Source organism: Sminthopsis crassicaudata, chromosome 2 (assembly GCF_048593235.1).
Source record: "Sminthopsis crassicaudata isolate SCR6 chromosome 2, ASM4859323v1, whole genome shotgun sequence".
NCBI classification, from domain to species: domain Eukaryota; kingdom Metazoa; phylum Chordata; class Mammalia; order Dasyuromorphia; family Dasyuridae; genus Sminthopsis; species Sminthopsis crassicaudata.
In genome coordinates, this window is record NC_133618.1 from 611,596,247 (window position 1) to 611,621,521 (window position 25,275).

At 34.6% G+C, this 25,275-nt stretch overlaps 1 protein-coding gene across 2 annotated transcripts in view; it reads right to left on the reverse strand.

Moving 5' to 3' along the window:
- Positions 1-531: 531 nt before the first annotated feature.
- Positions 532-25,275, reverse strand: part of HPSE2 (heparanase 2 (inactive)) — a 703,263-nt gene continuing 678,519 nt past the window's right edge. For both annotated transcript variants that reach the window (XM_074296035.1, XM_074296034.1), the window contains one exon: positions 532-916. In XM_074296035.1, the coding sequence (XP_074152136.1) occupies positions 751-916 (166 nt within the window). In that variant the 3' untranslated portion in view covers positions 532-750. The remainder of the gene's footprint in view (positions 917-25,275) is intronic.

The window sequence follows — 25,275 nt, forward strand, 5'->3', positions numbered from 1 at the left end:
ATGGGTGTGAGAAAATGAGCAAATAGTGTCATAGATCCATATACATATACATAGATATCAGTTGGAAAAAGTTTATCCACTAGGCCCTGAACTGATTCCTTCACCCAGTTACCTAAAGAAGAAGGGTAACAGTATGTAGAAACCCAGAACAGCAGCAGACAACAGTAAAAGGTGAGGCATTTAGAATCAGTTTTCTGCTCCAGCAAGTCCTCTTTCCTCTTCCTTTTCTCTCCTTCTGATGGGTGGGCAGCAACAGAAGTGGCAGATTTTGTTGTCAGGTAGCTGGGGGGCTAGAACCACTGGAAGTCATCTGGTGACATTTCTCCTGGGAGAATGCGTGCCTGCTTATTTTTAGGGTGTACATCCAGCCATTCATCCATCCATACACACACACTTATATGTATGTGTATATATATATATATATATATATATATATATATATATATATATATATGTTTATATACACACATATACATACACAGGTGTGTATATATATATATATGTATATATATATATAATTTGTGTATTTGTTTTTAGCAAGTATTTTATATGTTTATATGTATGCATGCATACATTTTCACTCCATGGAACTTAGTATCTTCTTGGGAAGAAGGCCTTTGTTGTGTCCAGCAGGACTTGAAAGCAGGGTCTATTTTAGTCTGCTTTAATTTGCCAATGAAAAAAAGTATACTCTGAAGAATTAAAACAGATCCAGCAGGTCCACCAGTGGCACATAAATGTAAAGAAGGCCTATCGATATCGGCAGGCTAGAGCATTGACATTCTTGACTACATAAAAACCCATGGTTACTGGTGGGATAACCAATGTTCGACCAGCTCGAAGGGGTCGGGGCTTCAAGTCTGGTAGAGTTCCATCATCCACCATCATCAAAGGCTGGCCATTTAGCTGCACTGATCTATAATGAAGAAAAACAATAGATGGCTGATTATTTTACAACAATTCAATTGGTAACTGTTAAGCCTGTTTGTTCCCATATATGTATAGCTTGATTGATAGTAAATCATAGAGTGTCATGTATATAGTGGTACTTAGTGAATATATGTAGAATGAATGATTCATTCATAGGGGGTTTTACCAAACTTTTTAGGGTAGCCTAATAGATTTTGTAAGTGAGAAAACAAAATGACTTTTTCCATGAACCTATTTTGTATTAACCCGTGCTAGACATTGTGGGAAATACAAAAGTAAATAATATATTTTTTTCTACCATGAGTTTACATGAGTATGGGCTTCAAGTTGACAACCTGAAACAAAGTCTTGATAGCCTTGCCCTAATAACAGCTTTGTATCTTGGGCATAGATAAAAACATAAGGAAATGGATAAAAATGAAACAGCATGGGGTTAGTTCCAGAGATGGTAAGTAGTCTAATTGGACAAGACCACATTATTCCTGTAAGGAATTACTGTGAGGTAAAACTGCGCAGATAGGTTGGAGTTAGGGCTTTATTAGGCATATGATAGGGAACTACTAAAGACTTTTTGGGTACAAGAAGAGGATAATCAAATCTTTTCATTAAGAAGATTATTCTGGAAGAGTGATTTAGGAATCTAATAAATAAACCATCTTTGTAAATAGTCATATCACTTCTTTAGAATTATTTCAACCAAGTGTAAGAGTTGATAGGGATAACATAGTCTATGGGGAATGAAGTTGTGAGATTGCTTGTACTAATGAACTGATCCAAAGGAAAAAAGTGTGATACTGGTAGAATGCAAACCTGAATTACTGAGCCAATGAAGGTTATCATGTTGAATTTCTTTGGTAAATTGCCCTTAATTTTTTTTTATTCCTCCACCTATCATCCATGCATCCATCTGTCTGTCTGTCTATATATCCATCTCTATCAATCTTATCTCTGTCTATATCTATCTATCTATCTATCTATCTATCTATCTATCTATCTATCTATCTTTTATCTGTCTGCCTGACTATATATGGTTTGTGTCTGTCTATTTATATATCTATATTGAACTGCCTGTCTATCTATCTATAGTTAACTGCCTGCCTGCCTTTCTATCTATTTGCTTGTGTCCATCTATCTATAATTGTCTATTTATCTGTCTATATTTATCTATCTGTCTGAATAACTATCTGTATCTATCTCTGTAGTCTATGTCTATCCACCTATCTATCTGTCTGTCTACCTACCTATCTGCCTATCTCTCTTATCTATCTATGAGGTAGATGCTCCTGATAGCTCTGCTTCACAGAAGTTTTGAGAAAGTGTATTGAAGGGAGAGGACAAGAAGAGCCATTCACCTGTGCTATGGTGATTACAGAGAATAGCTCTTGACTTCAGGTGACCACTTTTGGCATGGCCAGGACTGTACCAGTTGCCGGAATCTGTGCCTGCACTGATTGGGGGCTGGGTGTGCCTATGCCCAGGGCAGAAATACAAGGTGTCTGCAAGGTCTAGAGAAGTTTGTGCTGCCTGGATCTGTAGCAGAGATGGATTTTGGAAGTTTCTAAACTAGCATCTTTTGAGAGCTGAATCAGCTGGATGCAGAAGAGGACAAACTCCTTGCCTCTAATGGTTCTTTATTCCTAATTAATATAAGTGCTAGTCATATAACACTTTCTCCATCCTTTCAGTAAAAGATAAGGTAAGAAGGGATGTTCAAAACAATAAAATGTACATAGCTGTAGGATGGAATGTCTGTGTATTGACTATAGGTGAGACAAGGAGAACCAAAAACTTGGAGTAGAGACTATAGAGGAGAAAAAATTTCTCATTTTAGCAATTTGGAAGCCTATTTTATATCATGCTGAAGAATTCAGAACTAATCTGGTGAAGACTTTCTTCTTTCCTGGCCTTCTCAAGTCTAAGGTTTGGTAGATTTGGCATTCTTGATAAATATCTCCCTCACTGGCAAAGTAATTAATTAAATTGATATTTTCCTTCTTGTAGGCTTGAGTTTGATGATTATTACTATTGCTTTTGTCCCCAACAACACTTTAGAATACTATTATAATTAGAATATTGTAATTTCAACAACAATGAGACAACATACCAAATCAAAGCAATTATTAGGGGAACTTTTATATCTCTGGATGCTTACTTCCATAAGATAGAGAAAGACAATCAATGAATTGAGCTAGCAACTAAAAAAGCTAGGAAAAAAACTCAATTAAATACCAAATTTGAAATTCTGAAAATAAAAGGGGAAATTAATAAAACTGAAAGTAAGAAAGCTACTAAATTAATAAAACTTAAGAGTTGGTTTTATGAAAAAAATTTTTAAAAATAGATAACCCTTTAGTTAATTTGATTAGAAAAAAAGAAAGAAGAAAATCAAATTGTTAGTATCAAAAATGAAAAGGGAGAACTTTCCACTAATGAAGAAGAAAATAGAACAATAATTAGGAGTTATTTTCCCTAACTAAATGTTAATAAACCTGATACTCTAAGTGAAATGGATGAATATTTACAAAAATATAGGTTGCTCAGATTAACAGAGAAGGAAAGAAATTGTTTAAATAGTCCATTTTAGAAAAAGAAATTGAGCAAGCAAATTGAACAATTTGAAAACAAAAACAAACAGAACAACTTGCTAAGAAAAAATCTCTAGAGCTAGAAGGATTTACAAGTGAATTCTACCAAAAAGTTGAAAAAATAGGGAAAGAAGGTGTCCTATCAAATTCATTTATGACAGATATGGTGCTGATACTGAAACTAGGTAGGGTCAAAAAAGAGAAAAAGAATTATGGGTCAGTTTCTCTAATGGATATTGATGCAAAAATCTTAAATAAAATAATAACAAAGAGATTACAGCAAGTCATCCCCAGGACAATACACCATGTTCAAGTAGGATTTATACCAGGAATGTAGGGCTGGTTTAATATTAGGAAAACTATTAGCGTAATTGATATATCAATAACCAAACTAACAAAAATCATGATTATCTCAATAGGAGAAAAAGCATTTGACAAATTCCAACATCCATTCCTATTAAAAACACCAGAGAGTATAGGAATAAATGGAGTTTTCATTTAAAATGATCTGTAGCATCTATTTAAAACCATCAGCAAGCATTATATGTAATGGGGACAAACTAGAACCATTCACAATAAGATTCGGGTGAAACAAGGTTGCCCACTATCACCACTACTATTCAATATTGTATTAGAAGTGTTAGCTTTGGCAATAAGAGAAGAAAACTAGATTAAAGGAACTAGAGTAGGTAATGAGGAAACCAGATTATGATTCTTTGCAGATGATATGATGGTATACTTACAGAATCAACTAAAAACTATACAAAATCCACATAAATTATCAGCATTTTTACATGTTACCGACAAAGCTCAGCAGCAAGAGATAGAAAAAGAAATTCTATTTAAAATAACTGTACATAATATAAAATATTTGGGCATCTATCTGCTGAGGCAAAATCAGGAACTATATGAACACAATTACAATTTTCCACACAAAGTCAGATCTAATCAAGTGGGAAAATATCAAGTGCTCATAGGTAGGCCAAGCTAATGCAATAAAAATGACAATACTTCCTAAATTAATCTATTTATTTAGTGCCATACTAATGAAACTCCCAAGAAAAGATTTTACAGACCTAGAAAAAATAATAATAGTTCATCTGAAAGAATAAAAGGTCAAGGTTTTCAAAGAAATTAATGAAAAAAATGCAAATGAAGGTGACCTAGTTGCACCAGACCTAAAACACTATTATAAAGTAGCGGTCATCAAAACCATTTTATACTGGTCAAGAAACAGAGTAGTTGATCAGTGGAAAAGGTTAGGGTCACAGGATAAAATAGTCAATGACTATAGTAATCTAGTGTTTGACAAAGCCAAAGATCCCAATTTTTGAGATAAGAACTCACCATTTGCCAAAAACTATTGGGAAAACTGGAAATTAGTATGGCAGAAACTAGGCATTGACCCTAACACTGTATACCAAGATAAGGTCAAAATGGATTCATGATTTAGACATAAAAGAGTGATATTATAAGCAAATTAGAACAACAAAGGATTCTTTACCTCTCAGGTATGTAGAGAAGTAAAGAATTTGTGACCAAAGAAGAACTGGAGTACATTATTGAAGACAAAATAGATAATTTTGATATTAAGTTAAAAAGTTTTTATATACACAAAACCAATGCAGACAAGATTAGAAGGGAAGCAATAAACTTGGAAAAAATTTTATATTCAAGGGTTCTGATAAAGGCTTCGTTTCTAAAATAGAGAATTGACTCAAATTTATAAGAATTCAAGCCATTCTCCAATTGATAAATAATCTAAAGATATGAACAATTTTCAGATGGAGAAATTGAAACTATTTCTAGTCATATGGAAAGGTGCTCCAAATCACTGTTGATCAGAGAAATGCAAATTAAGACAACTCTGAGATATCACTACACACCTGTCACATTGGCTAAGATGACAAGAAAAGATGATGAATGTTGAAGGGAATATGGAAAAAACTGGGATACTAATACATTACTGATGGAACTGTGAATGGATCCAACCATTCTGGAGAGCAATTTGGAACCATGTCATAGGCCTATCAAACTGTGCACACAGTTTAAAGGACGGAAAGGGACCCACATGTGCAAAAAAATGTCTGTTTCAGCCCTATTTGTAGTGGCAAGAAACTGGAAACTGAATGGATATCCATCAGTTGGGGAATGGCTAAATAAGTTATGATATGTGAATGTTGTAGAATATTATTGTTCTGTAAGAAATGACCAGCAGGATGATTTCAGAAAGGCCTGGAGAGATTTACATGAACTGATGCTGAGTGAAGTGAGCAGAACCAGGAGATCATTGTATACGGCAACAAGATTATACAATGATCAATTCTGATGGATGTGGCTTTTTTCAACAATGAAATGATTGAGGTCAGTTCCAATGGTCTTGTGATGAAGAAAGCCAGTACACCCAGAGAGAGGATAGTGGGAACTGAGGATAGATCACAACATAGAATTTTCACTCTTTTTGGTGTTTTACTTGCATTTTATTTTCTTTCTCATTTTTTTTTCTTTTTGATTCCTTTTGATCCTTTTTGTGCAGCATGATAATTGTATAAATATGTATATATCTATTGGATTTAACATATATTTAAACATGTTTGACATATATTGGATTACTTGCTATTTAGGGAAGGGGATGAGGAGAAGGGAGGGGAAATTTGGAACCCAAGATTTTGTAAGGGTCAGTGTTGAAAAATTATCCATGTAAATGTTTGAAAAATAAAGAAGCTTTAATATAAAAAGAACAAAGAAAGAATATTGTAATTTCTAATTAATTTAACCAGAAAAAATAATTCTAATTTGTGTTTTGTAAATAGTTGCCATATGGTAATGGAAGATACCAGACTAAGAATTCTTTGTCAAATTAAACTATTAACTTACTATTTGAACTTGAAATTGAACTCAATTTAACCAATTGAGTCTTAGGTTCCTTGGCTAATAAATGGGATATGAATGACTGCTGTACCTATCTTAACAGTTGTTAAGCAAATAAAAAAAATTCATCATATATCTATTTAGTACTTACTAGGTTTTTAAATTTAGGAATTTACAATATAATAAAAGATGTGGAAATACTTTGAAAAATAGAAAAAGTGTAATACAAATATAAAATGGTAGTTTTTGTTGCTGATTATCATTGCAAACATAATTTGCATTTTTTCTAATCATTGAATTGGTTTTTGGTTGTTTTGCATTATTATTGGGTCCTAAAGCTTAGATTTTTCCAGTTCTCAGGCTCTTATTTTTCTAGTGCTCAGTTTGTAGAGTATCATTTATGGTTTTAATTGATATACCAATTACTGTTGTTTTCAGAGGCACAGGAAGATGCTCGATAAGACCTAAATTAAATTTATTATTGCAGTTTCTCACTAGATGCTTTTTCTCAATGACACAATCATCTTTACCAGTAGTTGTCATCCTTACAATGACCTATGTGACCATCTTTTGGTTAAGTCAGTGAGTTAATTTTGCAAGTTAAAATTTTGTGAAATGCTGTAAAGACATGTTCTTTACCCACTAACTTGATTTATTAGAGAAAAGGCACAATCCTGTTTATTATCTACATTTTGTGTTCTTGATTACAGTATTTTTCTTTAATTATTTTTATAATACTCATCTAAGAATTTGGATTATACTTACCAGATGGTATTTTCCTAGATCGTATTTCTTACTTTTCAAAGATTTGATATCATATTTTCTCAATATTCTGTTACCTCTCAGTTGTCCATGGCTTTTCAAAAGAAATTCTATATGATTAAGTCTGTGTTGAAGTATTTACCCTAACACCATGGCATGCCTGACTGCTGAGGGATATATACTTAAATTGTCTAAATATTAGGACAACTGCATTTTATCACTCTTTGTTTTTACAAAGTCTTAACTACTTTCCAATTTCTTAAACTTGTTTACTTAATTTTTTTCATGTTATCATATTAGAGTCTGTGTCACCACTAATTTAGAGTAAAGATCTCCATGCTTCATCCCCTATTGCACTTCCCCCTCCCACATCCTCCTCACATACATACAAACAGCTTTTCATCTGCTTCTTTAGGATTTTCAGCCAGTTGTCCTTAATCTCATTTTTCAAGTCCCAGACTGATCCTAAATACTTTAATATATGACTTAGATACGCTAACAAGGTTTTGGTTACACAAAGTCCTAGGAAAAACAATTCAAGATGAATGATAGTCCCATCCCAATTCCTAAAGACAGGAACTGGGGGTTCAATTTTTAAATAATGGTAACCTTGCATGGAAATTGGGGTTAGCAGTCATTTGGGTACAGAATGGCTCTGGGAAGTCTAATTTGGTTCTGGGCTAAAGTTTATAGGATAATAGAATTTTAGAGATGAAAGAGTCCTTAGAGACCATCTATCTAGTCCCACTTTCTTGTTTTACAAATGAGGAAACTAATTCCCAAAGAATTTAAGTGATTTGCTCAAGATTATATTGGAAGCAGAACTGGGATTTAAAGAGATCTGACTTCCAGCTCTGTGCTGTTATAGTTTTATGGGAGGTGCAAAGGAGAAGCCAGGAGTTTTCAAATGTAACTGTAACTCACGAACTCATCCTAGATATCAGAATGGTTCTACATCTTAACTAGCTCCAGAATTGAATAGCTTAGTTTGAATAGATCTCCAGGGAATCTAGTTAACAGTATAGCTTTTGAATTCTTATATTCTGATATTCTTAAGCCATGATTTTTATTTGAACAGATAAAACCTACCACCAATGCATATTATAACCAATAAATACCACTTGTTGCCAATTCTTGCCTATATATTTATATAAATCTTCTACAGAGGATTCATTCAACATACTGAAAGCCTTCTATTTCTTTTAATATTTCCAAAAACAAACCTACCATTTTGGCAATGAAGCTGTTATCTTATTCTTCCTACATGACTATGCTATATCTTTTTCTAATCCTACACCTTGGTCTTACCTTTTGTATTATTACATATCTGTATCAATGGTAACCTGCTTTACAGCCTGATTACAACCACAATTCATCTTTCTATCCTCTTGTGAGTTTATTTGCAATTTTTGTGACATTCCATAATTCACATCCATGTATCATCACTGGGGGAGTAATATTAAAGATATGGGCTTTTGTGGCAAAAAGTAATTTCTTATCTTTGAAAGTATAGCTCAGTTTTCCAAATATAACCCAGTAAGATTTGAGAACAAATTTTGATCGCGGAAACCCTGCAAGATATCTTGGGGTTTATGGGCTAAATTTGTTTTTCAAGGACCATGCCTTAAATCCAAATCATTCTAGCATTCATTGATTGTCTACGCATGGGTCCCAGCCCAAATCTACTTGGTCATTGGACTCTGATGACTCAGAGTGACTGTAAATAGCAATTATTTCTGTTTTGGCCAGAAACCCTGTGAAGCTTCCCCTTCTAGATTGATTTTTTGGACTAGGCAAAAGAGGCCATTTCTTAACTAGCCTTCAACACTGAATGGATGTTGCCCCAGACAAAACCTGGTAAAGACCTGGTAAAGAGAGCTGTCTCTGTCTTAATCTGTATTTTGCCATTGAACTGGTATAGAGGAGAAAGTGAGACTGGTGACTTTGCACTGCCCTCTCTTAAGTCCAATTCATTTGCAAGTCATGGCATAACCTCCATAATATCATGGTTCTCTTCAAAAAATTAAGAACAAACAACATCATCTTCTGTGCCTATATTCAGGATCTCTGTATTTGCTTCTGAGGGTCTTGGTGGATCTTTGGGTTTTGCCTGGTTGTTTTTGTTATTGTGTCACACAATCCTTCTCCCAGACCACAAGAATAGATAGGGTAAGTAACTGGGGTGTATGTATACTATAGTTACAGGCTGATGGTGAGATGGCATTGGCCAAATCATTAGTCCATTTACCATTTTTATTAACTCCTTTACCCTCCAACTTGATCAAAACACTGGCAGAGAGAAGGAAGAAAACAAAGAATGTTGGGAATCATTAAAAATTTTTTTTAAAAAATAATGTATCTAAAAGAATCGTGTTGTATCTGATTGGGAAAAATTATTTAAACAACATCACTTATGTTTTCAAATCACCCATCAAAACCATACACTAAAATATCACTATCTTGTTTGCTAATTATCATTTCCAGGTCCTGCAGACTGGAAATGTTGTACTATTATGACAAGTCATTTTAGGGGATCCATGAAGTTTGTTTTATTCCTTGTACAGAGATAGTACAGTACAGTGTATCTGGATTAAGAAGATATGGATTTGAATCTAAGCTCTGTGGGACCATAAGCAAGGAACTTTCTCCTTGCGCATCTCAAATTCCCTGTAAGTAAAATGAGAAAAACACCCAGCTCAGAGAGTGGTTGCAAAAATCAAATTAGATAATGCATTTATTTGCAAACTATTATGGAATTATATAATCTATTATCATAATTATTGTAGGAGTCATACTGAATAAGGGACAGAGGCTCACAGAATATTAGAACTATAGTAACATAAAAGATCCTTTAGCTCAATCCCCACATATTGCAGATAAAGAAACAGGTTCAGGAGACAATTCTCAGGTGAAGAAATTTAAACTCTTTCTAGCCATATGAAAAGATGCTCCAAGTCATTATTAATCAGAGAAATGCAAATTAAGACAACTCTGAGATACCACTACACACCTGTGAGATTGGCTAGAATGACAGGGAAAAATAATGCACAATGTTGGAGGGGATGTGGGAAAACAGGGACACTTGATACATTGTTGGTGGAGTTGTGAATACATCCAGATATTCTGGAGAGCAATTTGGAACTATGCTCAAAAAGTTGTCAAACTGTGCACACCCTTGACCCAGCAGTGTTACTACTGGGCTTATATCCCAAAGAGATCTTAAAGAAGGGAAAGGGATCTGTATGTGCAAGAATGTTTGTGGCAGCCCTCTTTGTAGTGGCCAGAAATTGGAATAAGTGGATGCCCATCAATTGGAGAATGGCTGAATAAATTGTGGTATATGAATATTATAGAATATTATTATTCTGTAAGAAATGACCAACAGGATGATGATTTCAGAAAGGCCTGGAGAGATTTACATGAACTGATGCTGAGTGAAATGAGCAGGACCAGGAGATCATTATATACTTCAACAACAATACTATATGATGATCAATTCTGATTCATGTGGCCATTTTCAACAATGAGTCAGTTCCAATAGAGCAGTAATGAACTGAACCAGCTACATCCAGCGAAAGAACTCTGGGAGATGACTATGAACCACTACATAGAATTCCAATCCCTCTATTTTGTCCGCCTGCATTTTGGATTTCCTTCACAGGTTAATTGTACACTATTTCAAAGTCCGATTCTTTTTGTACAGCAAAACAACTGTTTGGACATGTATACATATATTGTATTTAATTTATACTTTAACATATTTAACATGTATTGGTCATCCTGCCATCTGGAGGTGGGGGGGGGGAGGAGGGGAAAAATTAGAACAAAAGGTTTGGCAATTGTCAATGTTGTAAAATTACCCATGCATATATCTGGTAAATAAAAACTATTAAAAAAAAGAAGAAGAAAGAAAGAAACAGGTTCAGGGAATTGAAATCACTTGCTTGAAGTCACAAAGTTAGAATTGAATTGAATTTGGTATTATGCATAGTTAATATATAGCAAGTTCAATAGACACATTGCTTGTACCCTGTTCTCATGCTGTGAAGTTGTAGACTTTTGAAATGATATTCCTTTACGCTCTCCTCTTCTTTGGGGGTGTGGTAATCTTCTTCCCATTTAATAAGGAAATAACCTAAATAGTAGGAACAATTCTGCAACAAGAGTCTGAAGACCTTAATTCTAGTCTTGATTTGGCCATTGATTTGCTGTATGATGACTGGCAAATAATTATCTCTCTCTTGACCTTAATTACTTCATCTGCAAAATCAGGTTGGACTAGGTGGCTCCCAAGTCTTTTTTCTTCACTAGATCCTACAATTAATTCTATGATTTTTCTTCCTATTTTGAATTATATAGACGTCTCCTTCTTGCTGTGGCACTAGATGGCACTCTTGTCCTATGCAAAAAGATCTAAAGTATGTGATATTACACTGAAGTTAGAATATAGTTTTAACACCAGAGAGGCTCTAAAATGTGGATTGCACTTGGCTTTGCCTATAAATGAGCCACGATATCAATCAAAATCCTGAGATATTCTTCCATGTTGTTGACTTGGCAAAGAATAGGTCTGGAATTCTGCCTAATATTAAGAAAATGTGTGAATATGTTGTGAAAAACCCTGCTATAGGGTTTGGGTTTCCCATTGCTTGTTTGCTCAGTCAAGAATGGAGAGCGGTGTCCTGCTGCAGGTGTGGGGTATTGGCTAGGCTCCTTATTGCCGTAGCCAGCTCTAATTCTCCCAACACCGAGAGAAGCCTGGGTGTGCACCTGTTTACACTTTAGTGGCCTCTTGAAGCCAGAGCTGCCCCCTTGAGTCCCCCATCATTGAGCTAGTAAGTTGGTATGTGCAGCTGCCCAGAGTTCCTTCAGGTCACTGGCAGGTTAAAGTAGGGGGTGGGAAGCAGAGTACATTTGTGGACAGAAGGGGCTTCATTCTTCTTTCCTTAAGGATGGTCTGTGCATCTGGTATAGGTTAAGGAGAGGAAGTTATTTTTAGAATTTGGGTGAGCTACCATAAGAGGGAGATTATGACAGACACTATTGATTCTGGGATGGCCTCCATGTTATGATTCTCTCTTACTGGACTGGATAGTCTGTAACTAACTGTTCCTGGGGTGCTTCAACTTGTGTCAGGTCGCATTCTAGCTTCTCATGAAACTAGGGGTTCTGGTGTTTTTCTCTGGATATTACAAATCTTTCCCACACTATGGAATTTATGGAAAGAGAGAGGAAAGAAGAAAGAAAGATGGAAGGGGTAGAGAAGCAGCACAAAAAGATTCACCCCTTTTCTCCCAAAATAAAACTCTCTCTCTCCCCTCTTAATTTTTCTGAACTGATGATGATTAAAAGTTTCTAAAGACAGTAAGGCCATTTATTATCTTCCTTTACCTAGTTTTTCCCATCTCTCTCTATCTTTAAGAAGCCAGCAAGATGATGGTATTTTTATATTTAGTTTTTGTAATCAATCTAGAAAAATAAGGGAACTTCCTTTATAAAACTAGTGATAGGATCATGATTAAAGCTCTTGTTACAGGCATAACTCATCATATCAGGCTTGTGACATTTAATAGTAGGATATTAAGAGAATTTGGAAAGGATCTTGCAGATCCAGCATAATCTTATTTTCCAGATAAGGAAATTGAGTTTGGAGACCAAAGACCATGGAGCTTAGTAGAACTGGGATTCCAATGAAGGCTTTGATCCTTTAATCTAGTTGTCTCTTTTAGTTGCACTTGGACTCAATTGACTCATTTATAAAATAGAGTTTTCCCATGTTTGAGAAAGTTGCTCTATACACTTCGTGAAGTTAGGAAGAAAGTTCTTTGTAAACTTCAAAATACTAGGATCTCATTCCAGTATTTTTGTGGTGAGGACTTGAAGAATCTTAGAAGGAGATTCACAGATCATTTCCTTAGAGTTGGAATGTATTGTAAGGGTGATCTAGTCCAGTATCCTTATTTTACCAATGAGGAAATTGAACTCTAGAAGAATTAAATGATTTGCCCAAAATCACAAAGAGGGAAAAAGCCAAAAAGCCCCCTTTTCCAAGGGGACACTAAATTGATCTGTGTGTGTGTGGTGTCTTGCATATGCTTTGCCATAAGCATGTTTCCTCCATTAAATTTCTTCAAAGGAGAAAATATTCTACTTTTGTTTTTGTTTCCCTAGTGCTTAGCATAGTTCTTGGCATACAGTAGGTGCTTAATAAATATTTGCTGATTAATTTCAATGGAAAAATGTGTAATGATTGTCTTTCAAATAAACTTTGAGGAACCAATCTTTGGAACCCAGTCTTGAGCAAGCATCTTGCCATTTACTTGCTGCCCTTTCTTCTCATGTGGAATGGAGCTTTTAGACTGGACTCTTTCTTCTGGGGGAGTTGAACTACTAGGCATCTGAAAATCTACCTGGGACTGAATTCTCCATGTTAGTGAAAGTGAATATAAACTCTCCTGACCCTCTATGGGCTGCTGGTCCCAGACCATGCCTTACTCTCAAACTAGTCATTCCCCAATAATGACAGTCAAGTATTTTCCCACTGTTTTCAATTCTTGCTTTGAGAACTATAATCAGATAGATACTACCGTCCACCATAGCTTCTGAAAAGGTGGTGATAATTGACCTCCTCTGGCTGCCTGAATCATTTCCTGGACTTCTACACCGAAACACCTTTATCTGGTAACCATTCTTTTATGTGCATTGTCTTCCTCTATGACAATTTAAACTTCTCTATTTTGTTTGTGCATTTATATTCCTAGGACTTAGTCTTTTTTATTAAAGCTTTTTATATACAAAACATATGCATGGATAATTTTTCAACATTGACCCTTGCAAAACTTTCTGTTCCAAATTTTTCCCTCCTTCCCCCCACCTTCTCCCCTAGATGGCAAATAGTACAATACATGTTAAATATGTTAAAATATATGTTAAATCCAATATATGTATACTTATACAGTTATCTTAATGCACAAGAAAAATTATATCTAGAAAGAAAAAAAAAACCTGAGAAAGAAAACAAAATGCAAGCAAATATCAACAGAAAGCATGAAAATGTTATATGTTGTGGTCCACACTCAGTTTCCACAGGCCTCTCTCCGAATGTATATGGTTTTCTTCATCACTGAACAATTGGAACTGGTTTGAATCATCTTATTGTTGAAGAGAGCCATGTCCATCCGAATTGATCATCGTATAATTTTCTTGTTACCATGTATAATGATCTCCTGGTTCTGCTCATTTCACTTGGCATCAGTTCATTTAAGTCTCTCCAGGCCTCTGTAAAATCATCCTGCTGATCATTTCTTATGGAACACTAATAACCATAACTTATTCAGATATTCTCCATTTGATGGATGTTCACTCTTGTTTCTAGTTTCTAGCCACTACAAAAAGGGCTGCCACAGTTTTGCACATGTGGGTCCTTTTCCCTCCTTTAAGATCTCTTTGGGATATAAGCCCAGTAACACTGCTAGCAAAGAATATGCACAGTTTGATAACTCTTTGAGTACAATTCCAAATTGCTCTCTGGAATGGCTAGATCCATTCACAACTCCACCAACAATGCATCATTGTCCCAGTTTTCTCACATCCCCTCCAACATTCATCATTATCTTTTCCTGTCATCTTAGCTAATCTGACAGGTGTGTAGTGGTATCTCAGAGTTGTCTTAATTTACATTTTTTTGATCAATAGTTGTAGAGGGCTGGAACTATGGAGAAGTATATTTGAACCAAGGTATTAACTCAGCGGAATTGATAAGATGATGATTATCTAGTTCACACATATACTTAGTATGATGATGTAATGGTTCTTTAGTTCACATATACACAGTGTGCTGTAATGATGTAATCATACCAAGGAATTTAAGGGCTGAAAAGAATTGAAAATGAGAGATTGCATTTTTGACCAGCCTCATGGTGGCTCTCCTGCCTTCATCCCTTCTCCCCTAAGACCAAGAACTCAGGCAGATCCCAGTACTGGTGTGGACAGAATTCTGGACTTTGACACATGGATAGGCTTCCTTGCTTTCAAGTTATGGAACCTCACTAAAAACTTGTTCTTTAGCTGTAAAATTAAGACAATAATACCTGTACTGCTCACCACATAAAAAGCAATGTATTAATCCAACCTCTTATTAATTGTTCTTATGAGGTGTACATGATTTCATAGACTTGACAAGGGGTGAAGATGAAGCCCAGAAAGTAGAAAAAATGGAATCAGTCTCTCCTTATTCTTTTCTCCTAATTGCCAAACTGATTAAGTCAAATCTCCTAGCTGAGGGAAACAGTTCATATAACAACAAGAGATAGAATCACAGAAGACAAAATGGACAGTTTTGATTGCATAAAATTAAAAAGTTTTTATAAAAATCAGTGCAACTGAAATTAGAAGGAAAGCAAATTTCTTTGACAAAGGGCTCAATTCCAAAATATATACAGAATTGATTGTTTTATTAGAATAAAAGCCAGAATGGCCAATTAAGAAAGGATCAATTTTGTCAGCATTTTTGTAAATGCTTTAAGATTTATAAGTTTTATTTATAAGATTTATAAATATCTCATTTGATTCAACAAGTCAAGGAACTAGGTGCCATTATTTTACCAATGAAGAAACAAGTTAAGTCACTTCTCCAGAGTCACTTTGACAGTTTACCAGGAATGAATCCAACCTCTTGTTGTTTGAAAAAAATGCTCCAAAGAAATAAAAGTTGGAGAAATGCAATGAAAGCAATTCTGAGGTTTTACTTCATTCCCATTAGGCAAAACCACAAGCAAGCACAAATATTGAAGTATTTGCATTAAAATAGACACATTGGTGAACCTGTGAACTGGTCCAGCTGTTCTTTAGAGCAATTTGGAACTGTGCCCCCAAATTACTAAACTGTGTATGCCTTTTGACTCAGTGATATCAGTACCAGGCCTGTATATCTGAATGAAATCAAAGAAAGAATAAAGGATTCAATTGTTCAAAAATATGTATAGCAGCTGTTTTTGTAGTGCTAAAGAATGTCTGAACAGATTATGGTATATGAATGGAATATTGGGTTTTAAGATATGATGAAGGACGGGGTTTCAGAGAGACTTGAAAAGACTTGAGTGAATTGATGCAGAGTAAAATGAACAGAACCAGAATGATTTATATACAATAACATTATAACAATAATGCAATAACCAATCATGATGAACCATGTAATCTACTTCTTGTCACAGTTTTTGGATTCAATGAGATACATCTTTTTGGATATGATCAATGTGAGAATTTGTTTTGTTTGACTTTGTGTATATATTATAAAGGTTTTGTTTTTCTTTTTAATGTACAAGACAATGTAGGAAGAAAAGAAAATAGGTTTTTATTAACTGGAAAAAATTTAGTAAAATATCAGATAAAGTTAATCTGATTTCTATTTCTACCTCTGACTTCTACCTGGTGACCATAGAGATTAGAATACAGTCGCAATGGACTAGAGGTATTAGGATTACTGGAAAGAAAGCTGAGCAGAAAATATTTTCTAGGAAGGAAAGAAACAAAACATTAAGTGCTTACTGTTTGGCAGGCCCTATGTTAAACATTGGGCATATAAATACACTGTTAGGCCCTGGAGGACATTCATTGACCATGATCCTTGAGTTATAAAAATAGAATACAAATTAGAAAATAATATGAGTGTATAATAAGAGTCAGATGAGTGAGAGCTCACTTCCAATTGAGGGAATCTAGGAAAAATCATGGAAAAGGTGGCATTTGCATTGGGCCTCAGGATAAGTAGGACAATATGTAGTTGGGAGAGGTAGTGAGGCATTTTAAGCATAGGGAATAGCATCAGCAAAGGTATTGAAGTTGGAGAGTATATAGGAGTTTTTTGAGCGATAGCAAGCAATTGGTTAAATTTAGCTAATCTGTGTGAGAATACCATGCGATAAGACATTGGTTGGAGTCAGGCTCTGGAGGATTATGAATAATGGACAAATAGTTTGGAATTTATTCAGCTGACAAAGATTTTTGAGCAAGAGTTTGAGATGATTCAAACTACATGTCAGGGTGATTAATCTGGTAGTAGTGCAAAGGGTAGATTGAAAGAAATCAAGAAAAAGGCTTCTGTGGATAATTTTGTGGATCACATAGTTAAAGGAAGTTGGCAAGATGGTAGTTAACAAAGTATATATAATTTCTAACAGTGGGTGATCAATGCAGTCTTGAGAGTTAAACCTACCCTCCCTGCCTTTGTCGGAAAAACGTCTGTAGAACTCTAACTGATCATAGGCTTTAGTTATTTTTGTAGCCAAGGAAATTTGATTGAATTTGAATCAATTTAATAAATACTCCTTTACTGCTTGCTCTATTATAGGCAGAATTATAAGTTAAGGGAACATGAACAGGAAGAACTATTAGAACTTCTTGGATTAAAATTCCCTCCTTAACCATAGTTATGGAGCTCAGCCTTAGGGAATATGGAGCAGGGGAAGAATCATGATATTACATATTTAGATCTAGCTTCTCTTAGTTCTATCATTCTAGTAAGAATTGGTTGGTTTGTACTTTAGTCCTTTCATAGTAAGTGCTCTGTTTCACAGAATGTTGGCACAGGAAGACACCTTAGAGATCTTCTATATTTTGCCATTGTCCTCTACAATTCAGCTTGGAGAAAAAAGAATTGAACCCTAAAGCTTGGCTCCTTGCTGTTGGTTTGCAGCCAAGAGGAAATGCTGGTCCATAGTTCAAGGAAGAAGAAAGCTATAGCCAAAATGAACATTCAGTCAGGAAGATAATTGCCTGTCTGGGTGGGGCAAAGAAAAATGTAGTCTGTTGTGAAGAGATTTCTCAAATATTTTATTTTAGTTTGTTAGTCAATAAGCATTTATTAGGCACAGTGCTGGAAAATATGTAAGTGCCTGGTATAATCCTTTTATTTGTTTGTAAACCTTCATATTAATAATTTGGGAATTTACTTAAAGAGAACCTTTGGGGAAGTAAAGCTGTTTTCATTCCTCATACAGTCAAAAACAGATCCCATTGTTTTACTTTAATGTTCTTACTCCAGGCAAAATGGCTTCCTGTGTGAATCCAGATTGAAATCTGGGAGAAATCAAAAACTTCAATCATTTGGGATACTGTTCCAGGATTTTGGGGAGGGGATTGGAGAATCTGTCTGAATTGGGTTTATAGGGAAGGGAAAAAAAAGCAAAAGCAACATCCCTTTTTCTTTTAAACCAGGAAAGTGATGGCTAACATTCAGTGGAAAAGACCTTCATTTTACTCCTTTAGGACACTCCTAATAGGGATCCAGTTTTGGGATCTAAAAGTGAGACTCAGAGAATTCAAAAGTAAAGCTCTCTAGTTGATTGGGCATAGGCAAATATTCCTGCAGTTTCAAAGGCACTGAGTCATTTAGTTCAAAATGAAACACTGATCTAGCCTTTTTTGCAGTAGGCACCAAGGAAAATGATCCCTGGGTATGTGCAGCCTTCTGTAAAACTGATTAAGAACTACCATAGACTTGTCCCCATTCATTCACTGGAGAAAAGCATCTGTATTGCCAACTATCTGTAATGTTTTGTCATTGGAAATAAGTTCTTTTCAGAAAAAGTTATATAGAGATTTTTTAGTCCCTTTTATGTCTGAATCTCATATAGCTCCTATGAATTGATCAGTATATCTGATTAGGGTAGCAAGGATAAAAATGTTAAATTTACCTCAGCTGTAGATGGCTAAGAAAAGCATGTATGGCACTTTGTAATATACTCAATTATATTTTTAATATAGAAAAAGAATGTTTAGAAAAATGTACATTGTTTACTTCTATTTCTACTTATAAATAAGGGTTAAAAGAAACCCAAATTTCTGAAATTACAAATGGTATTTTCTTATTAGCTCAACTATTAGAAGAATTGCTCCCCTAAATATTTGTCTTTCACTTCTTTCCTCCCAAAGCTGCTCTAGGACCTTTTTCATAGCTTCTGATATAGTCATAAGTTCTCCATTAGAACTCAACTCCTCTTTAAACTATAAATGTTAATTACCTCTTTAATCTGACACAGTAATTCTCTAAACTAAAAAAATAATCCAATTGGTTCTTTGTTCCTTTACCCTCTCAGTGGTCTTATTTGCTCTCTTCTAAACCTTTACATCTTCTCTCTGTGCTGAGTGACTCTAATCAATTCTTAAAAATGATTCAGGTAATTCAACAGAATGTTTCCTTAATGCTGCAACTCACAAAGGACTCTTCCCCTTTGGGGAAGGACTTGGCTTCCTAGAGGTCCAGAATCTTTTTTTTTCTAATATTTTGAAATCATTAAATAAAACAAAACACAGATAAAACAGGGCTCTTCATTTCTCTCAGAGGGAACACTATTGCTATGTCTGTCTGAATCTGTCATATCAACCCAGTCTGAAAAAAGGTGTCAGAGAAAATATTGTAACGTTTCATATTTCCCATTCTTTCTCAAACTTCATCAAGAAGACTGTCCTGTAGTTGGGAAAGTCAAATAATAAATCAGAAATGGTTCTATGAAAAGTGGTTAATGGCTTCTAAGTCAAAAAATCATGAGAAAGGATTAAAGAACTGTGCACTGAAAAGAAAGGCTGAAGGAAATTGAAGGAAGACAATAAATAGAGCGACATGGCAACTATCTCTAAATATTTTAAAGGTTCTCAAATATTTAAGGATATCCTATATTGGTCTGAAGAGAAAAGGCAGATATTTCAAGGGAAAGAATTATGGCTCAACATTAAAATAATTTTTTTTTAACAACCAGAGCCAAGTATAAGTAGAATGGGCTACTTTGTTAGGAAGTAAGATTCATGATACTGGAAGCAGTTGTCAGGGATGCCATAGAAGCTATTGTCACATCTTTGTGCGAGGTTCCATTAAAATCTAATTTTTAAAACTTTCTTTTTTGGTATAGGGAGCTCCTTTTGATGACACTCCCATCCTACTACAAGGGAATGCAGATTAGCACTCTTTTCTTTGAAGTGTTAGGGGAACTGCTTACAATACTAGGGGGTTCAGTGTCAGGTAGACCTTAAATCTAGGTCTTCCTGACCGTTAGGCTGGAACTCTGTGAACTTTTCTAAATTATAATATATTCTAAAAACCACAGTCTTTTTCTAAAATGCAGTGGCTGGATAAAGATTTTTAATAAAATAACAAAACAGTGAAAATGAGGCAAAAAGGTCAAAGCTTTAGGTAGCTAGTTTTGTTGATCGGTTTTCCATTTTTTCCTTATATTTATGACAGAATTTATTCAGTGCACATTACTGATGCACAAAGAGCCTTATTTTTCTATATTTGAACTTGTCGGAGTATATAGATGTTCACTATAGGGGGTGACTTCCCCTTTAGATTCATGTTATTCTACTTTCCTTCATGTACACTATATGTTCCAGCTACACCAAGCTAGTCACTCTTTCCTCAGCATGGGTTCCCAGCTACATTCATGCAAGCTGTCATCATTCGGCACACTTGAACTTCCAGGACCACTTTGTTTTTACCTCCTACAAAAGCCTTTCCCAGCTTTCCCTCCTCCCCCAAGGAATTCTCTATTCTCAAATTTTTTGAGCATTTTGTTTAGCACTCACCTTTGCAGTTAGCACACTCTGCCTTTTAACAGTCATCCTAATGGGCAGTAAGTTTACTGAGGGAAGGGATTCAATCATTTGAACCTGACTTTATACTAACAATATTAAAAGTTAGGAAGACCTGGGGGTTTGAATCTTACTTTAGACACTCATTATGAGATTATGGGCAAATTGCTTTCTGAGCCCCAGTTTTTCTAAGATATGAAATATAAATAATATCCATAGTATTGTTATCAGACTCAAATGAAAAATATGTATAAAACATCTTGAAAACTTTAAAGTGCTATATAAAAACAAAAAATCATTTGTTTTTATTAAATTTTACCTTATTAAATCTAGCCTACTCTTCTTTCCTGGTGAAATATTTTTATATTTTGACTGTCATTCACAATTTAGTATAATTTTTCAAATTTTATAAATTATATACACATACACATATATCTTCACATACATATAATGTCAACTTAGGATGAAGCAAAGATCTCTGGAAGATATTTCACAAAAATTTTTTTTCAAATTTACATCAAACCAATAATTACTTTTTTGGTTCTAAACATTTAGCCAATTCTGAATCCTAGACCACAATATCCCACCCCAAATCTAGGCAAATAATGTCTACAATACTTCCCTGGACTATTAATTCAACAACCCTGCCAAAAACCAGTATCTGTTTTTGAAAATGAAATTCATTTGCAGGATCTGTTCTGATAAAGTCATAAACCTGGTTCTCTGTGATCATAGCATCTCTTTCAAAATGTATCTTTATTGATATGTTCTAGAATTTTTCCAGGAAATTATGTGAAGCTCACTTTCCTAAAATTTACATTTTCCATATTCTTCCTTTTTTGAGAGGGTTTGGAAAACTGCAATATTGACTCTTCCCCAATTCTGTGGCACTTACGTCAGTCACTTCAATCTTTTAAAAAATGACAGTATTTTAGTAATCATGTCTGTCTATTCCTTCAGAATTCTGGGCTATATAGAGTAGCTATGTACTTTCATTATATTCTTTCTTATCTTTCATATCAATTTCCTATTAACCATTTTTGTTCCATTCTTAATAGTCTACATCTTCTCTTCTACAAAAGAGAAAACAAGCAAAATAAGAGGTAAGTAACTGTATGTACTGTCAGTATCTGCTCTTCTGAAAGGTATCACCATTCTTTGAGTCCCAGTTTAACAACCTCAGTCAGTCAATAAATATTCTAGTATTGTCTCTAGAAACTTATCCCTGCAAGATCACATTAACTTTGAAATTTATACTTCCTCAGTTACCCTTCTCCTCCCTTCTTCCCCATAAGAGAGCCCCCTTCCTCAGAATCTCCCTTCATCCTCCCCCAAACAAACAAAAACCTTTTCTTTGTATTCCTAGTGTTTAAAGGCATACATAGTAAGTGCTTAGTAAATATTTATTGATTGGCTGACCTCTTTATTCTTACTCCACATAGTAATCATTTGCCAAATAATTCCATTTCTATCTACATGAAATTTCTCACATATGACCTGTTCTCTCCACTCACAGAGACATTAGTCCGAGACTTCATCACTTTTTTGCCTTGACTATTGCAATGGATTTCTTGTGTGTCTCCTTATCTCAAGTCTCTTTCCCTGCCCACCGGAAGCTTACATTTTAATCTTTATGTCAAAACCAAATTAACACATAAGAAAATACATGGTAATGTGAGGAGAAACAAAAAGTGCTAATAGCATGGAGGGGTAGAGAAATTAGGAGAGGTTTCCTATAGAAAATGGAACATAAGTGAACTTGAAATTTTAAAAGGTAGAAGAAATATTTGGGGGATAGAAAAAAGGCCATTTTGGCTGAAACAACAAGAGTATAGGGAGAGAAGTAATGTGAAATAAGTCTGTATATCCAAACTAGAGCCAAATTGTGAAAAGGTTTTTTTTTTTTTTTTCCCCCTTAGGGATTTTTTTTATATTAAAAAATAGCTTTTTATTTTCAAAATATATGCAAAGATAGTTTTCAACATTCATCTTTGCAAATCTTGTGTTACAAATTTTCCTCCCTCCCTTCCTCCCAACCCTTTCTTAGAGAGAAAATAATCCAATATATGTTAACTATGTGCAATTCTTCTATACACATTTGTGAAGAGTTTTAAATGTGAAACTAATGAATTTGCATTCATTCTAGCAATTGCTAGAAGCAAGAGGCAATGATACTTTTTGAATAGGGGATTGTTATGTCCAGGCATTTGTTATTTTTGACAGTTGTATGTAGGATGGATTAGAAAAGAGAGAGACTGAAAACAGGTAGTCCAAGTTGGAGGCTATTGTAGCTTCTAAACTAAATGAGAAATGGTGATATGAACTAGAAAGATAATTTTGTGAGTGTAGAGTAGGGAAAGGATGTGAGAAATGTGGAGACAAGGATCACTAAGATTTGGCAGTGTACTAAGGTGGGGTAAGAGGGGGGATAAATAAGGACTGAGGATAATTGCAGTATTATAGACCTGGTTAACTGAAAGGTTAGTAGTATTCTTAATAGAAACAAGGATATTTGTTGGAAGGTTGAGTTTAAGGGGGATAATAATGAATTCTGTCTGGTACATTTTTAGTCGGAAACTTATGGAATATAGGGTGAGCTACCTAGCTGGTTGATGAGGTGGAGTCAGCTTCATACAGATGAAAATTATACCTCTGAGGTCTGGAAAATTATTAAGAGAAAATAAAAGAAGCTCCAAAACCAAATGGTGAAGGCTTTACTTAGAGTTAAGAGGATAATTCAGGAATGGATTCTGAAGACACATGATTACCTAAGTAGGGAGAAGACTAGAAGAGTAGTCCTGAAGACTGAGGTAGGAGAGAACCTATAGGAGGGAGAGGATTTTGAATTGGGTCATAAGCTGCTGATAATGTCAGGAAGAAGGAAGACTAAAACCACTCCATTAAATTTAATAATTAAGGGAGTACTGATGACTGTGGGGAAAAAAGAGTTTCAGTGAGTGCTGGGGTCAGAAACAAGTTCGTGAAGAGGTTAAAGAGAGAAGACAAGTGAAGGCAAAGAGTTATGTAGATGGCTTTTTCCTACTAGTGTAGCTGAAAAAGAGAAGTGAAAAATGATGGCTTGGGAGATGTCAAGGTTAAGTGAAAGCAGAACTTTTAAAGATAGAATAAGAGCTTTATATGTCTAAATACTCTCCAGTTCCTTATACTTCTCTGTGTGCTGGTTTCAAAGTCCTTAGACCAACCTGCTGCCTTCCCTTCTCTAGGTATGCTCCTGCCAACTTTTTAGTGGTTCATGGAACTGAGCACAATATTCCAAATATAATTTGAGCTGTATTGAGTATAGTAGGATTTTCTTCTTCTTCAGTCTTCCATTTACTTTTGTTTATACAGCCTAAAATTATATACACTTTCAGGAGAAGAATATTGCCCTTTATACTCTCACTGAGTAGTTAAGTCTATCAGATGAACTGTCATCTATTTCATTCCTTTGATACTATTCTTGTGCCGTTTGCATTGAAAAGCACTAAAATGCAAACAGTTAATACTTATTGGACAGAGGAAATGCACCTTTCACAAGGTGAATAGAAAATCTAAACGCTGTCTCTTGAAGACAGAACAAATACAAACAAATTAAAGTTGGAGACATTAGTAAAGCAAAGACATTCTCAACTATTCTAAAAATTAGAGATCTAGAGACTTCTAAAAGGGGGAGAATAATTGTAATAACTGTAAGTAGAGATTCAAATAAAAATATATTTTCCACAAAGATTATGTGAATATAAGAAATAAAGAGATGAAAAATAAGATAAAATCTTTGGAAGAAAGAATTGGAGAGAGAATAAAGAACTTAGAAGAGAAAGTAGTAATTCTTACTCAAGTAACAGATTCATTGAAAACTAGAATAGACCAAAGAAAAATCAGTGGTTCTAATGGATAGCAAGAAATATTAGAATAGAATTACAAAATTTAAAAAAGGCAGGAGACTGATATCTGAAACTAAAAACAATTGACCTGAAAAAAAATGGGTCAAGGAAGGATAATTTAGAAGCATCAAACTTCCTAAAAACCAAGATAAAAAAAACTTATGGACATTTCAAGAAGTGTTAAATAAAATTTTCTCATATCTATTACAAATAGATGGCTAAGTGGGGTAGAAAGAAAATATCACCTCTTGAAAGGAATTCCAAAAGGAAGATTCTTAGAATGTCCTAGTTAAAATCCAGAACTGCCATGTCAAAGAAATATAGTATCCATCAGAAAGAAGTAGTTCAAGTACCAAATAATCAGTCAGTATCATATAAGAACTGGAAGCTTCTACTATACTGGAGATGAGATTTTGGAATTTCATATTGCAAAAGCAGAAGAGATGGACATACCACTAAAAATAACTACAAAACTGTATAATCCTACTGGGGAAAAGTACATTTTGGGGGCTTCTTTTTTTTTTCTTCTAAAATTTTTGCTTCTAATTTGCTTCTAAAAATTTTGAGTTCTAGATTCTCTCCTTTATCCCTAATCACAATTAAAAAACCACTTGTGAAATTATGCAAAACATTTCTATAAAAATCAAGTTGTGGGAAAA